Consider the following 13,162-nt stretch of genomic DNA (forward strand, 5'->3'; position numbering starts at 1 on the left):
TTTTCCACGGTGCTGATTTTGATAACGACATTTATTTTGAAATCCAAGATGGCGGACATGCAGTTTTTAAGAAAAAATTGATATGGGTGTCGTTTTGTGGGTTTTGCGGTGAATTGTGTATCTTAATAAATAAATTTGGTTAAATATAATAAAGTTAACATAACCACGTCACGCGAGCTGCTTTAGCAGCTCGCGCACCGAGCGAATCACTAGTTATTATACTATATATAGCTCAATTACCACTCACTGACTCACTGACTCATTGACATAATTGTTCTCCTAGAAAGAGAAGGAAAATGATATAGTGATGTAGAGGAGATGTGTTTGGATTCGGGAACCCTCTGGGGAAAAATTATGACTTTTCGGAAAAACAAGATGGCGGCCGACGTGATTTTTGCAGCTCCGTTGTTTTCCAACCGATTTTGTTTAAACTCGCAACTATTTAGGAAAGTAGTAAACGGTTAATAGAAAAGGTAGAAAAAATTGGAAAAACAAAATGGCGGCCGAGCTGGAGCGTTTTCAAAATTTTCATTTTTCGATCCCTAACCGCGGCGCCACAGATCCGAAACGGGAAATTGAAACTTATAATTTTTTTCTGGTTTCGCCCACGATTATCCTTAATTTTGACGGAATGGGGGTAGTTTTTAAAAATTCAAGATGGCGGCTGTCGTGGCGGCCATTATGTTAGAGGTACGAAAAAACGCAATTTTTAAAGTTAAATATCCCAAGGTTGACAACATCGGAGCGATTCGGCTTCTATGAAGCGATTGTACGTATAGGCTCGAGGTATAGATTGGAGGAAAAAAATTACCCCATTTTTTGGGGAAATTTCAAGATTTTCGGGAAATTGAAAAAAATCGAAATACGGACTTTTCGCAAAATCCGAGTATGAGCGATTATGTGTTTTGATCATACAAATGACATTTCGGTATTTTTGTCGCCGGAGACTGGCAACACTGGAATTTATCAAAGAAAAAGTGATTTTCGACACGGTCTTTTTCACGGTATCCCCTTTCGCGTGGGTGCGAGCGAGATGAGAGATTGAAACGTCATCGGGAGCGGTATATCCTGTAGTTAATAGGAAAATTATGAAACAGTGTAAAATCTTTCTGTGAAACGAGTTGGCGGCCATTTTGTATTTTTTTTAATTTTTCGAAATTTTGACCACGTTTTTGAAGCAGTTGGCAACATTTTGGAAAGTCGACATGTATCAATCGATTGTGTGACTCAACCAGCAGTATCGAAATATGTAAACGGTGTTGCCACATTTGGGGAGTTTTTCGAAATTTTCCCCAAAAACTCCTCCTGTAAAATTTTGTATGAAAATTTTTTTTCCACTGATGGTTTCGTATAGAAAATTAAAAAAAAATCGAGGAAAAATTTGGAAATAGCTGATGATCGAGGATGTCGGAGACGGGTGAAGGGTCCGCTCAAGGTATTGAAGATAGGTCGGGGGTGCTCGACCAAATGTCATTCATGACATCATCCAATTGCCAAAAAGCTGAAAAAAAATTCAAAATGGCGAAGAAAAGATGGCCGCCATACAAATTTCGCCGGCGTCCAGCTCGGAGGGTATAAAAGATGGATGTGCGGTTTCTTGGCAAAAGAGGATCAGGATTCAAAGGTCTACTCGATGAATAGAAAAAAAATTCAAAATGGCGGAATTTATTTTCCCATACATTTTGTATGGCGAATATTAAATGTCTCATTCTCGTAGAAAGAGAGAGAAAACGATACAATGATATTCGGGAGATATGTTTTGGTTCGCGATATGAGTAGGGAAAAATTATGACATTTCAGAAAAACAAGATGGCGGCCTATATGATTTTTGCAACTCTTTTGTTTTCCAACCGATTTCGTTCAAACTCGCAATCTTTGAAGAATGTAGTAAACGATTAATAGAAAAAGTGGAAAATTTTGGAAAAACAAGATGGCCGCCGTACAAATTTCGTCGGTGTCTATCTCGGAGAATATAAAAGATGGAAGAGTGGTTTCTTGGCAAAAGATGATTAGGGTCCGAAGGTCTACTCAGTGGAACAAACTCTGCATGCTCGCGGACCACTTTAGTGGTCCGCGCACCCACGCACCCTACTAAATTATTATCCTAATCTACAAAAAATAATATGGATGTCGTTTTCAGGGTTTTCCAGGGTGCTGATTTTGATAATGACATTAATTTTCAAATCCAAGATGGCGGACTTACATTTTCTACAAAAAATAGAAATGCCTGTCATTTTATGGGGTTTTTCGGGGTGAATTATGTATCTTAATAAATCAATTTGGTTTTATATAATAAAGTTAACCTTACCACGTCACGCGAGCTGCTTTAGCAGCTCGCGCACCGAGCAAAACACTAGTTATACTATATATAGCTCAATTACCACTCACTCACTCACTCACTCATTGACATAATTGTTCTCCTAGAAAGAGAAGGAAAATGATATAGTGATGTAGGGGAGATGTGGTCGGATTCGCGAACCCTCTGGGGAAAAATTATGACATTTCAGAAAAACAAGATGGCGGCCGATGTGATTTTTGCAGCTCCGTTGTTTTCCAACCGATTTTGTTGAGTTTTGCAAACTTTGAAGAAAGTAGTAAATGATTAATAAAAAAAGTAGAAAAAATTGGAAAAACAAGATGGCGGCCGAGCCGTAGCGTCTTCAAAATTTTGATTTTTCGACCCCGAACCGCGGTGCCACAGATCCGAAACGGGGTAATCGAGGATAATTATTTTTTCTGGTTTCGCCCACGATTATCCTGTATTTTGACAGAACGAGAGTGGTTTTTAAAAATTCAAGATGGCGACTGTCATGGCGGCCGTTTTGTTCGAGGTACGAAAAAACGCAATTTTAAAAGTTAAATATCTCAATGTTAGCAACATCGGAGCGATTCGGTTTCTATCAAGCCGTTGTACGTACACGCTCGAGGTATAGATTGGAGGAAAAAAATTACCCCATTTTTCGGGAAATTTCGAGATTTTCGGGAAATTGTAAAAAATCGAAATACGCACTTTTAGCAAAATTCGAGTATGAGTGATTACGTGTTTTGCTCGTACAAATGACATTTGGGTATTTTTGTCACCGGAGACTGGCAACACTGGAATTTATCAAAGTAAAAGTGATTTTTGACACGGTCTTTTTCACGGTATCCCCTTTCGCGTGGGTGCGAGCGAGAGGAAAGATTGAAACGTCATCAGGACCGGTATATCCTGTAGTTAATAGGAAAAATATGAAACCGTGTAAAATCTTTCTGTGAAACGAGCTGGCGGCCATTTTGTATTTTTTTTAATTTTTCGAAATTTCGATCACGTTTTTGAGGCAGTTGGCAACATTTTGGAAAGTCAATATGTATGAATCGATTGTGTATCTCGGCTGGCAGTATGGAGATATGCAACCGGTGTTGCCACTTTTGGGGAGATTTTCGAGATTTTTAACTAAGAAACTCCTGTAAAATTTTGTATGAAAAATTTTTTTTTCACTGATGGTGTCGTATAGAAAACAAAAACTTAGTAAGCCAAAATTATGGAGAGAGCTGATGATTGAGGATATCGGAGACGGGTGAAGGGCCCGCTTAAGGTATTGAAGATAGGTGGGGGGTGCTCGAGCAAATGTCATTCATGACGTCATCCAATTGCCAAAAAGCTGAAAAATATTTCAAAATGGCGAAAAAAAGATGGCCGCCATACAAATTTCGCCGGCGTCCAGCTCGGAGGGTATAAAAGATGGAGGTGCGGTTTCTTGGCAAAAGAGGATTAGGATTCAAAGGTTTACTCGATAAATAGAAAAAAAATTCAAAATGGCGGAATTTAATTTTCCATACATTTTGTATGGCGAATATTGAATGCCTCATTCTCCTAGAAAGAGACAAGAAACGATACGATGATGTTTGGAAGATATGTTTGGGTGCGGGATGGGAGTCGGGAAAAATTATGACATTTCAATAAAACAAGATGGCGGCCTATATGATTTTTGTAACTCTTTTGTTTTCCAACCGATTTCGCTCAAACTCACAATCTTTGAAGAATGTAGTAAATGATTAATAGAAAAAGTGGAAAATTTTGAAAAACAAGATGGCCGCCGTAAAAATTTCGTCGGTGTCTATCTCGGAGGCTATAAAAGATGCAAGAGTGGTTTCTTGGCAAAAGATGATCAGGGTCCGAAGGTCTACTCGGTGGAACAAACTCTGCATGCTCGCGGACCACTTTAGTGGTCCGCGCACCCACGCACCCTACTAAATTATTATCCTAATCTACAAAAAATAATATGGATGTCGTTTTCAGGGTTTTCCAGGGTGCTGATTTTGATAATGACATTTATTTTGAAATCCAAGATGGCGGACTTACATTTTCTACAAAAAAATAGAAATGCCTGTCATTTTATGGGTTTTTTCGGGGTGAATATCTTAATAAATCAATTTGGTTTGATAACAAGATGGCGGCCGACGTGATTTTTGCAGCTCCGTTGTTTTCCAACCGATTTCATTGAATTTTACAATCTTTAAAGAAAGTAGTAAACAATTAATAGAAAATGTGAAAAAAATTGGAAAAACAAGATGGCGGCCGAGCCGTAGCGTTTTCAAAATTTTGATTTTTCGACCCCGAACCGCGGCGCCACAGATCCGAAACGGGGTAATCGAGGATAATTATTTTTTCTGGTTTCGCCCACGATTATCCTGTATTTTGACAGAACGGGAGTGGTTTTTAAAAATTCAAGATGGCGGCTGTCATGGCGGCCGTTATGTTAGAGGTACGAAAAAACGCAATTTTAAAAGTTAAATATCCCAAAGTTGGCAACATCGGAGCGATTCGGCTTCTATGAAACGATTGTACGTATAGGCTCGAGGTATAGATTGGAGGGGAAAAATTACCCCATATTTCGGGAAATTTCAAGATTTTCGGGAAATTGTAAAAAATCGAAATACGGGCTTTTTGAAAAATCTAAGTATGAGCGATTACGTGTTTTGCTCGCACAAATGACATTTGGGTATTTTTGTCGCCGGAGACTGGCAACACTGGAATTTATCAAAGTAAAAGTGATTTTCGACACGGTCTTTTTCACGGTATCCCCTTTCGTGTGGGTGCGAGCGAGAAGAAAGATTGAAACGTCATCGGGAGCAGTATATCCTGTAGTTAATAGGAAAATTATGAAACCGTGTAAAATCTTTGTGTGAAACGAGTTGGCGGCCATTTTGTATTTTTTTTAATTTTTCGAAATTTTGATCACGTTTTTGAGGCAGTTGGCAACATTTTGGAAAGTCAATATGTATGAATCGATTGTGTGACTCAGCCGGCAATATCGAAATATACAAACAGTGTTGCCACTTTTGGGGAGATTTACGAGATTTTCAACTAAGAAACTCCTGTAAAATTTTGTATGAAAAATTTTTTTTTCACTGATGGTGTTATATAGAAAACAAAAACTTAGTAAGCCAAAATTATGGAGAGAGCTGATGATTGAGGATATTGGAGACGGGTGAAGGGTCCGCTCAAGGTATTGAAGATAGGTGGGGGGTGCTCGAGCAAATGTCATTCATGACGTCATCCAATTGCCAAAAAACTGAAAAAAAATTCAAAATGGCGAAGAAAAGATGGCCGCCATACAAATTTCGCCGGTGTCCAGCTCGGAAGGTATAAAAGATGGAAGTGTGGTTTCTTGGCATGAGATGATCAGGGTCCGAAGGTCTACTTGATGAATAGAAAAAAAATTCAAAATGGCGGAATTTATTTTCCCATAGAAAATGTATGGCGAATATTGAATGTCTCATTCTCCTAGAAAGAGACGGAAAACGATACATTGATGTATGGGAGATATGTTCGGATGCGCGATATGAGTACGGAAAAATTATGACATTTCAGAAAAACAAGATGGCGGCCTATATGATTTTTGCAACTCTTTTGTTTTCCAACCGATTTCGTTGAAACTCGCAATCTTTGAAGAAAGTAGTAAATGATTAATAGAAAAAGCGGAAAATTTTGGAAAAACAAGATGGCCGCCGTACAAATTTCGTCGGTGTCTATCTCGGAGGCTATAAAAGATGGAAGAGTGGTTTCTTGGCAAAATATGATCAGGATCCGGAGGTCTACTCAGTGAAACAAACTCTACATGCTCGCGGACCACTTTAGTGGTCCGCGCACCCACGCACCCTACTAAATTATTATCCTAATCTACAAAAAATAATATGGATGTCGTTTTCAGGGTTTTCCAGGGTGCTGATTTTGATGATGACATTCATTTTCAAATTCAAGATGGCGGACTTACATTTTCTTCTAAAAATAGAAATGGGTGTCGTTTCATGGGGTTTTCGGGGTGAATTGTGTATTTTAATAACTACATTTGGTTTAATACAATAAAGTTAAACATTACCACGTCACGCGAGCTGCTTTAGCAGCTCGCGCACCGAGCAAAACACTAGTCTAATATATGAATATCAATACAGATTTCACCACCATCAACTTATTTTCACAAAGAAGATTAAAAAATTGAAAATTGGTAAGTACATATATCTGGATTTAGGTTTATCAAAAGCAGACAAGAAGGTATCATTTAAAGAAAAGAGTTCTAGCCACAAAGATTCCTATTTAGTAGTCTAGTTTAGTAGGCCTTTTCACTCTGAAGGTATCCTATGTAATTATATTAATAAACATTGGGTTCAGAAAGCACAAACTTATATTGTAATATCCATACTAATATTATAAATGCGAAAGTGTGTCTGTCTGTCTGTCTGTCTGTCTGCTACGCTTTCACGGCTCAACCACTGAACCGATTTTAATGAAATTTTGTACAGACTTAGGATACATTCCGGGGAAGGACATAGGCTACTTTTATCCCGGAAAAACAAACAGTTCCCGCGGGATTATGAAATTTGGTGCTGAGGTAGCTTGCGTCCCTGTAATTGACATAGGCAACTTTTCATCCCGGAAAATCAAACAGTTCCCACAGGATTTTTAAAAACTTAAATCCACGCGGACGAAGTCGCGGGCATCCTCTAGTTTATTATAATTTTGTCATAAAAGGACACATCACACCAATATTGCATTTAAAAGCAATTTTAATTGTGTAAATGAAGTTTACTTACTCCAAATCTTGTACAGATGCATTCCCAGATGCCTGATCAAAATCTAGCGTTCGTGGTTGATTAATGAATAGCTTTACAAACTTGGGACCCTTGTCACTGGGTGCCTTTATCTTCACAGAGTGTAGTTTTACCAGCTAAAAGGAACAAAACTGTAGTAAATTACAAAGTTTGACATAATAACATGATAATATGAAATAACATGGTGCAAAAGTATCAACATTTTTATCAGACTCTAAAAATGGAGGGTTCAATTCATTGGAATCTTTTTACATTTAGGTAATGAAGTAATTGATATATTTTTTATCAAGTTAAGGCTTTAAAACTTTGTCTTATTTATCAAAAACAGGTCAAGTGAGAGTCGGACTCGCAAACATATGGTTTTATACCATCGTACAAGATATTTTAGTCTTTCTATGTGCAACACTGCAAGTTAATGAAAACAGCGCCATCTATATGTGATTTAGTAAATTAATTTTTCGTGACCACATTTTAATTTTTTTTTAAGATGTAACCACAAATTCTGTTTTCGGATTTATTCCTTTATATATATGTGCTATAAGACCTACTAGGTAGGTAGATTTTCCAAATTTCGTGATTATAGGTCTACGGGAAGTACCCTATAAGTTTTCTTGACAGAAACAACAAATGGACAGACAGACAAAGAAGTGATCCTATAAGGGTTCCTTTTTCCTTTTGAGGTACCAAACCCTTAAAAATAGAGGTATGGATTACCTGATTGAAAGAAATATTAATAATAAGTTGCTCATCACAGTCACTGGCCAGGTAGCCTCCCCCGCTGGTCAATGCGTGAGCTAGAGGGTGATCATCTGCCTCGTTCAGACATTCACATTCACTCTTTGTGATGAATGTTGTTAGATCCATCTAGAAAATAAATATATTGTCCATAATAAATTTCTGTAGTACACAATCTTTAAACTAACATATCTAAATCTAGTGCTAACCTTTTATGCAGAAAGCTTAAAATGAAAGATATAGTATTTTGTAATACATTACACATGCCATTTTAATTTAGAGATTGTTTAATTTAATTTCAGTACACTGTGAAACCTCATAGTAATGAATGTGAATACAGCTGTAAATGCCATTAATAGCAATCCACAATACATGCAGTCTAATAAAACTTACATGCCCAGCAACAGTGTTGTCATCATCACCAGACTCTTCAGTACCATAATACTGTCTCACTTTACTCTCCAGAGATGCAGCATCTGCACCTTGTAGGCGATCAATCCTTGTCTACAAATTATGAAAGAAAATACTTGATATGTTATGGAGTTAAAAATTACAGCAGTAAATAAAAGAAAAAGACTAAGGTTTAATGGCAATTCTCTTCGTGTTCGTGTTTGGTGCAGATATAGCTACTCCTTAAATCTTAACATAACATTGCAGCTTCTTCCTCCTTAACAGAATTTCGCTAGACATCTCAAGTCTAAGATGGACAAATATTTTAAGTAACTTCATTAATAACCATACTACAAACCTAAGATTTCTCACTCACTAGTAGTCCAAGACCATTTTACACTATTGTAAGACATACTGGACTAAGCAACCAAATATGCAATAGAATTACTTAATAGTCCTGTGTCAGTCGCGACCGATTCGGTCATTTGACTGAGGTCGCGCAAAAGTACTGATGAACGAATCAGTCGTTTTTGACCGATCCGGTTCAACCAGTCGCCACGAACCGAGAACCACCGAGAACGAAGAATGAAACTAAAAAATATTGAAAGAAATGATTGGTCTACAGATCATAGTAAAATAGTAATAGTAAGTAATCTATACTAATCTATACTAATAAATAAAATTGGAGTGTCTGTCTGTAATTTCGAAATAACTGCCGTATATTAAGGTCATATGGTTATTTGAACGATACTATAACTGAATCACACTTTTTAAAATTTTTGTCTGTCTGTCTGTCTGTCTTTCTGTCTGTCTGTCTGTTTGAAAAGGCTAATCTTGGGAACGGCTGGACCGATTTTGACGGGATTTTCACAGACAAGTAGAGAATTGACCAGGGTGTAACATAGGCTACTTTTTTAACCGACTTTCAAAAAGGGAGTTGTGTTTTTCTACCTATGTACACCGAAATCTCTGAGATTTCTGAACCGATTTGCGTCATTTCTTTTTTAATCGATAGAGGAACTTTGCGACATTGTTTCATAAAAAATTTGGAGTCCAACTCCTCAATCCTGATGCTGCAGGGGATCTCACCAATCCACGCGGGCGAAGCTGCGGGCATCAGCTAGTAATATATAGATATGGGCTAGGTAGGTATATTTTCCCAATATTTACCCTTGTTGTTATGTTCATTGTAAAATCGTAGGTATCTACCTACTTCATTTAGGCAACACGTGTAGGTATATGAGATGCATAAGGTTTTAGTATCTATAAATCTTAACATAATGATTAAACACGATTAAAAATAAAAGCTCAATTAAAAAGATAGGCAATTACATCATAACAGTGCATACAATCGGGAAAAATATTACAATAATGCAGCGATTTTGAACCCGCGTCGTCGGACGACCTATAACGAAACGCGAAACTATACGAAACGAGCGTGCGCAATCGAGACGTCTTGGAGTCTCATCGTCCGATTCACGACTGAGACTGACGACTGAGACTGAGTACCGAATACCGATACATTCGTGAGGAACGAAGAGACTGATTGGACCGAAGTACCGAAGTACCGAAAAAATGACTGATGACTGATGAACGACTGAAAAGATCTCAGTCGTTGCTGTAATCAGTACTTGAACGACCGAATCGCAGAAAATGAACGATTGACACAGGACTATTACTTAATAGATCATCTGATCTAATGTGGCCAGTAGTCTTAGACTTGGACTACAGTAGTCCAAGTCTATGACTACTGGCTATACTAGTGTGAGAGATTTCTTATGCAGTACTATACATAAAATTTTATTCATACATAAAATTCTTACTCTGTTTCTGTAGAAAATGAACGTGGGCATAGCACTTATTCCCTGAGCACTGGCTGTTTCGGCGCACCTATCTACGTCAACTTTTAGGAACACTGCTCGCGGAAACTTAGCCGGTAGCTGCTCGAAAATTGGTGCAATACGCTGACACGGTGGACACCTTGAACAATTAAGGAAACTCTGCGAATTTTTGTTCTCACTGGGATGACTCGTAAACTTGACCAGTCAGGTTATACTTACCATGTCGCTGTAAAGTCCACGACAACAAGCTTCGTACCGGCGTTCGCCATCTCAGATTGGAAATGGGCTTCATTTTCGATCACCGTTGCACCCATTCTAACTACAATTAATATTAAATTAAACACAAAACAGGAACGACAACAATGATGATACTTCAAATTTCAAAATGGTTGACACAATCACAATTGACATTATGATTAGACCATAGACAATGAAAAAAACTTGACGTTTTAGCAAGCGTGAATGTGATAGTGTAGAGGGGGCATTATTGCGGCACCTGCGTCGTATAAGTTCTCCGAATTCCAAGGCCGCGATTGGGTCGCACCAATATTTAAATTTCCGTATTTAACCGCCACTTTATTTTAAGTCCCTAATTTATAGGTCCATTCCATGGCCGCTAAATTCACTTCATGCCTTACACTTTGGAGTACCTTTTAGCCTACATAATGTAGTTCTCGGTGGGTATATACATATTCCTAATTTTCTGCGAATTGTTTTGGTCTCGAAGCTCTCGAATAAATTGACCAAGATTATCTCGAGGGAAAAAGCGAAAATCGCCTGCAGCGCGACTTATCCCCGCAATTATTTACGTTGAGCCTTGTAAATCACCACCAATTTCTCTGAATAAAGCTAGTCTTGAACGAAATTGTATTTTATTTTTTCTTTAAGATCCTATGCCTACCTATACCTGTATTAATAGTTTGCTAGGCGATTGGCGTGGGGACGCTCCGCACACCTACACGTCACTTGCGCTATTTCCTCATCGGCCTAGCTCCCTCGCCTCATACTCCGATTGCCATGTCGACCTGTCGCGTATAATATTCATAATAATTTAGGTTGAATAAAGACTACTTAGTGGATTCCTGCGAGTTCATTTACGTAATAGTATTTTTGGAATCTTGCTCTTGATTCTATCGAACCTGCAGTTTTTGAATCTGTCCCTCTGCTCGCGACGCGGCAACAAGACTGCGAGTCACATGGGCTGCAACTGCAACACGCAAGACACGTTGTGAGGGGGGCTGACTAGCTGAACTATCATCGACACTCGACGTCAACAGACAGACGCCCACTGCTGGACATAGGTCTCTCGTAAGGATTTTTTTACACGCAAGTCTTGCAACATCTGTAGGTCTGTATCCTCCAGCTCCCTGCTACTCGTCTGTCCACCGGCACCTATGTAGTCTGCTATCGCTGCACTTTCCAGTGCTAGGTTGCCCTTCCAGCACCTTGGGACGCCAGGGTGTATCAATTCTTCGAACTGTGATGATTAACGTGCAAACGTTATTAGATAATAACGTTTGCATTGCAGCTAATTTATTTATTTACTAGATAATACCCGCAGCTTCGCTCGTGGGATCACCAGGATTTAGGAATGCAATTTCTTACAGCATCAGGGTTGAAGAGCTGCGTCCTCGAGGTCACCGATAAAATCTTTACTCGGTATACTTAGGTATGTACCTCCAAAATCAATTTATAGCTGACAGTTTTTACAACCTATCAGTTTTGGTGTTCAGGTCCTCTGCAGCGTCAGGATTGAGGAGTATAGGAATCCAATTTTTTTATGGAACAATATCGCAAAGTTTCTCTATTGATTAAAAGAAATACGGAAATCGGTTCAGGCATCTCGGAGATTTTGGTGTAGGTAATAGGTACATGATGTATGTATACATAGGTATAAAAAAACAACTCCTCCATTTATGAAAGTCGGTTAAAAAGTAGTCTATGCTACTACTAAATCTATATTAATCCTCTATTTGACTGTGAAAATCCCGTCAAAGTAGGTTCAGCTGTTCCGAAAATTAGCCCATTCAAACAGACATACCAACAGACGGACAGACAAAAATTTTAAAAACACACGCACGCACGCTACAGGCACGCACACTTACGCAATGTCCATGTTTGTAGGTAAGTCGTGACCACGTGCCCCAGCTTGTAAAAAAAATACACGCGAGCGCGTGAAGTGTAAAAACTTAGGTATGATAATTTAAATTCCCGCATTTACATTTGCCGATTAATTTACACAGGCGTTAATTAATAAACAGATACGTAGTACTACACACAGCTGATTAGATTTACCTACCTACTTGCATGTAGGGTGAATATTAGCACAAAATAAGAAGGTTAATAATTAGGAATAATTTATCTTTTGGAACGGTAGAATCCAAATAATTTCTGATTATAAAGATAATTATAAAAGTGTGTAATTAATTTTAGGTAACTCTTACTAGTTACCTGTTATGTAATGATCTATTGTACAAAGCACAAAAATGCAAATCCCAGTGCGCAAACATCTCTTTGCTTCTGCTAGAAGTTCTGGGTTTGACACTTACCAGCTACTTATCAAGATATTATCAAGCGTAGGTACTTATAGGTATCAAATCTTTAAAAGGAGCAACCGCCGAGTTTCTGGTTCTTCTCAGTAGGAAAGGCATTCCGAGCCAGTGGTAGATGCATTTGACGATTCAAAAGTATTATAGAAGCAGGCGTTATTTTGCGGAAGTCCATGATATACAAGGATGATATAAAAGCTTAATTTGCTATAATCCGCCAAACCAACGAAATCAGTATGGTACGCTACGCAGCACCACACAAATTCCAACACCACTCGACGCGCGTTTCGCCCCGACACCGGAGCATCCTCAGGAGATGTAGACCTTACAATGTCTAATTGCAAAGACAACTTGTCTCTTTTACAATAATTTTATCAAATGAGCCTAGAGACGAGAGATATATGTGCAATCGCAACTGGTGTCATATATCTTTGGTGTATTAGTAGGAAACGCTTGGCCTAGTTGTAACAGCGTAGGTATATCAAACGATCACGCTGGTTAAGTAACGTTGACCCCGGTCGGTAACTGGATGGCTCTTTGTGTCCAAATTGCCCC

General features: G+C 38.5%; 1 protein-coding gene across 2 annotated transcripts in view; it reads right to left on the reverse strand.

Annotated features, from left to right (window-relative positions):
• Positions 1-11,260, reverse strand: part of LOC123881313 (thioredoxin-like protein 1) — a 28,036-nt gene extending 16,776 nt beyond the window's left edge. The window contains exons 1-6 of one of the 2 annotated variants that reach the window (XM_045930027.1): positions 11,198-11,260; positions 10,278-10,377; positions 10,041-10,197; positions 8,221-8,331; positions 7,807-7,956; positions 7,075-7,208 (exon numbers count right to left, since the gene is read on the reverse strand). In XM_045930027.1, coding sequence (XP_045785983.1) covers positions 7,075-7,208; positions 7,807-7,956; positions 8,221-8,331; positions 10,041-10,197; positions 10,278-10,372 — 647 coding nt within the window. In that variant the 5' untranslated portion in view covers positions 10,373-10,377; positions 11,198-11,260. Of the gene's footprint in view, positions 1-7,074; positions 7,209-7,806; positions 7,957-8,220; positions 8,332-10,040; positions 10,198-10,277; positions 10,461-11,197 lie in introns of those variants that run through there. The other variant, XR_006799453.1, reaches the window with a different exon arrangement.
• Between the last annotated feature and the right edge of the window lie 1,902 nt (positions 11,261-13,162).

Source organism: Maniola jurtina, chromosome 4, assembly GCF_905333055.1.
Source record: "Maniola jurtina chromosome 4, ilManJurt1.1, whole genome shotgun sequence".
Taxonomy (NCBI): Eukaryota; Metazoa; Arthropoda; class Insecta; order Lepidoptera; family Nymphalidae; genus Maniola; species Maniola jurtina.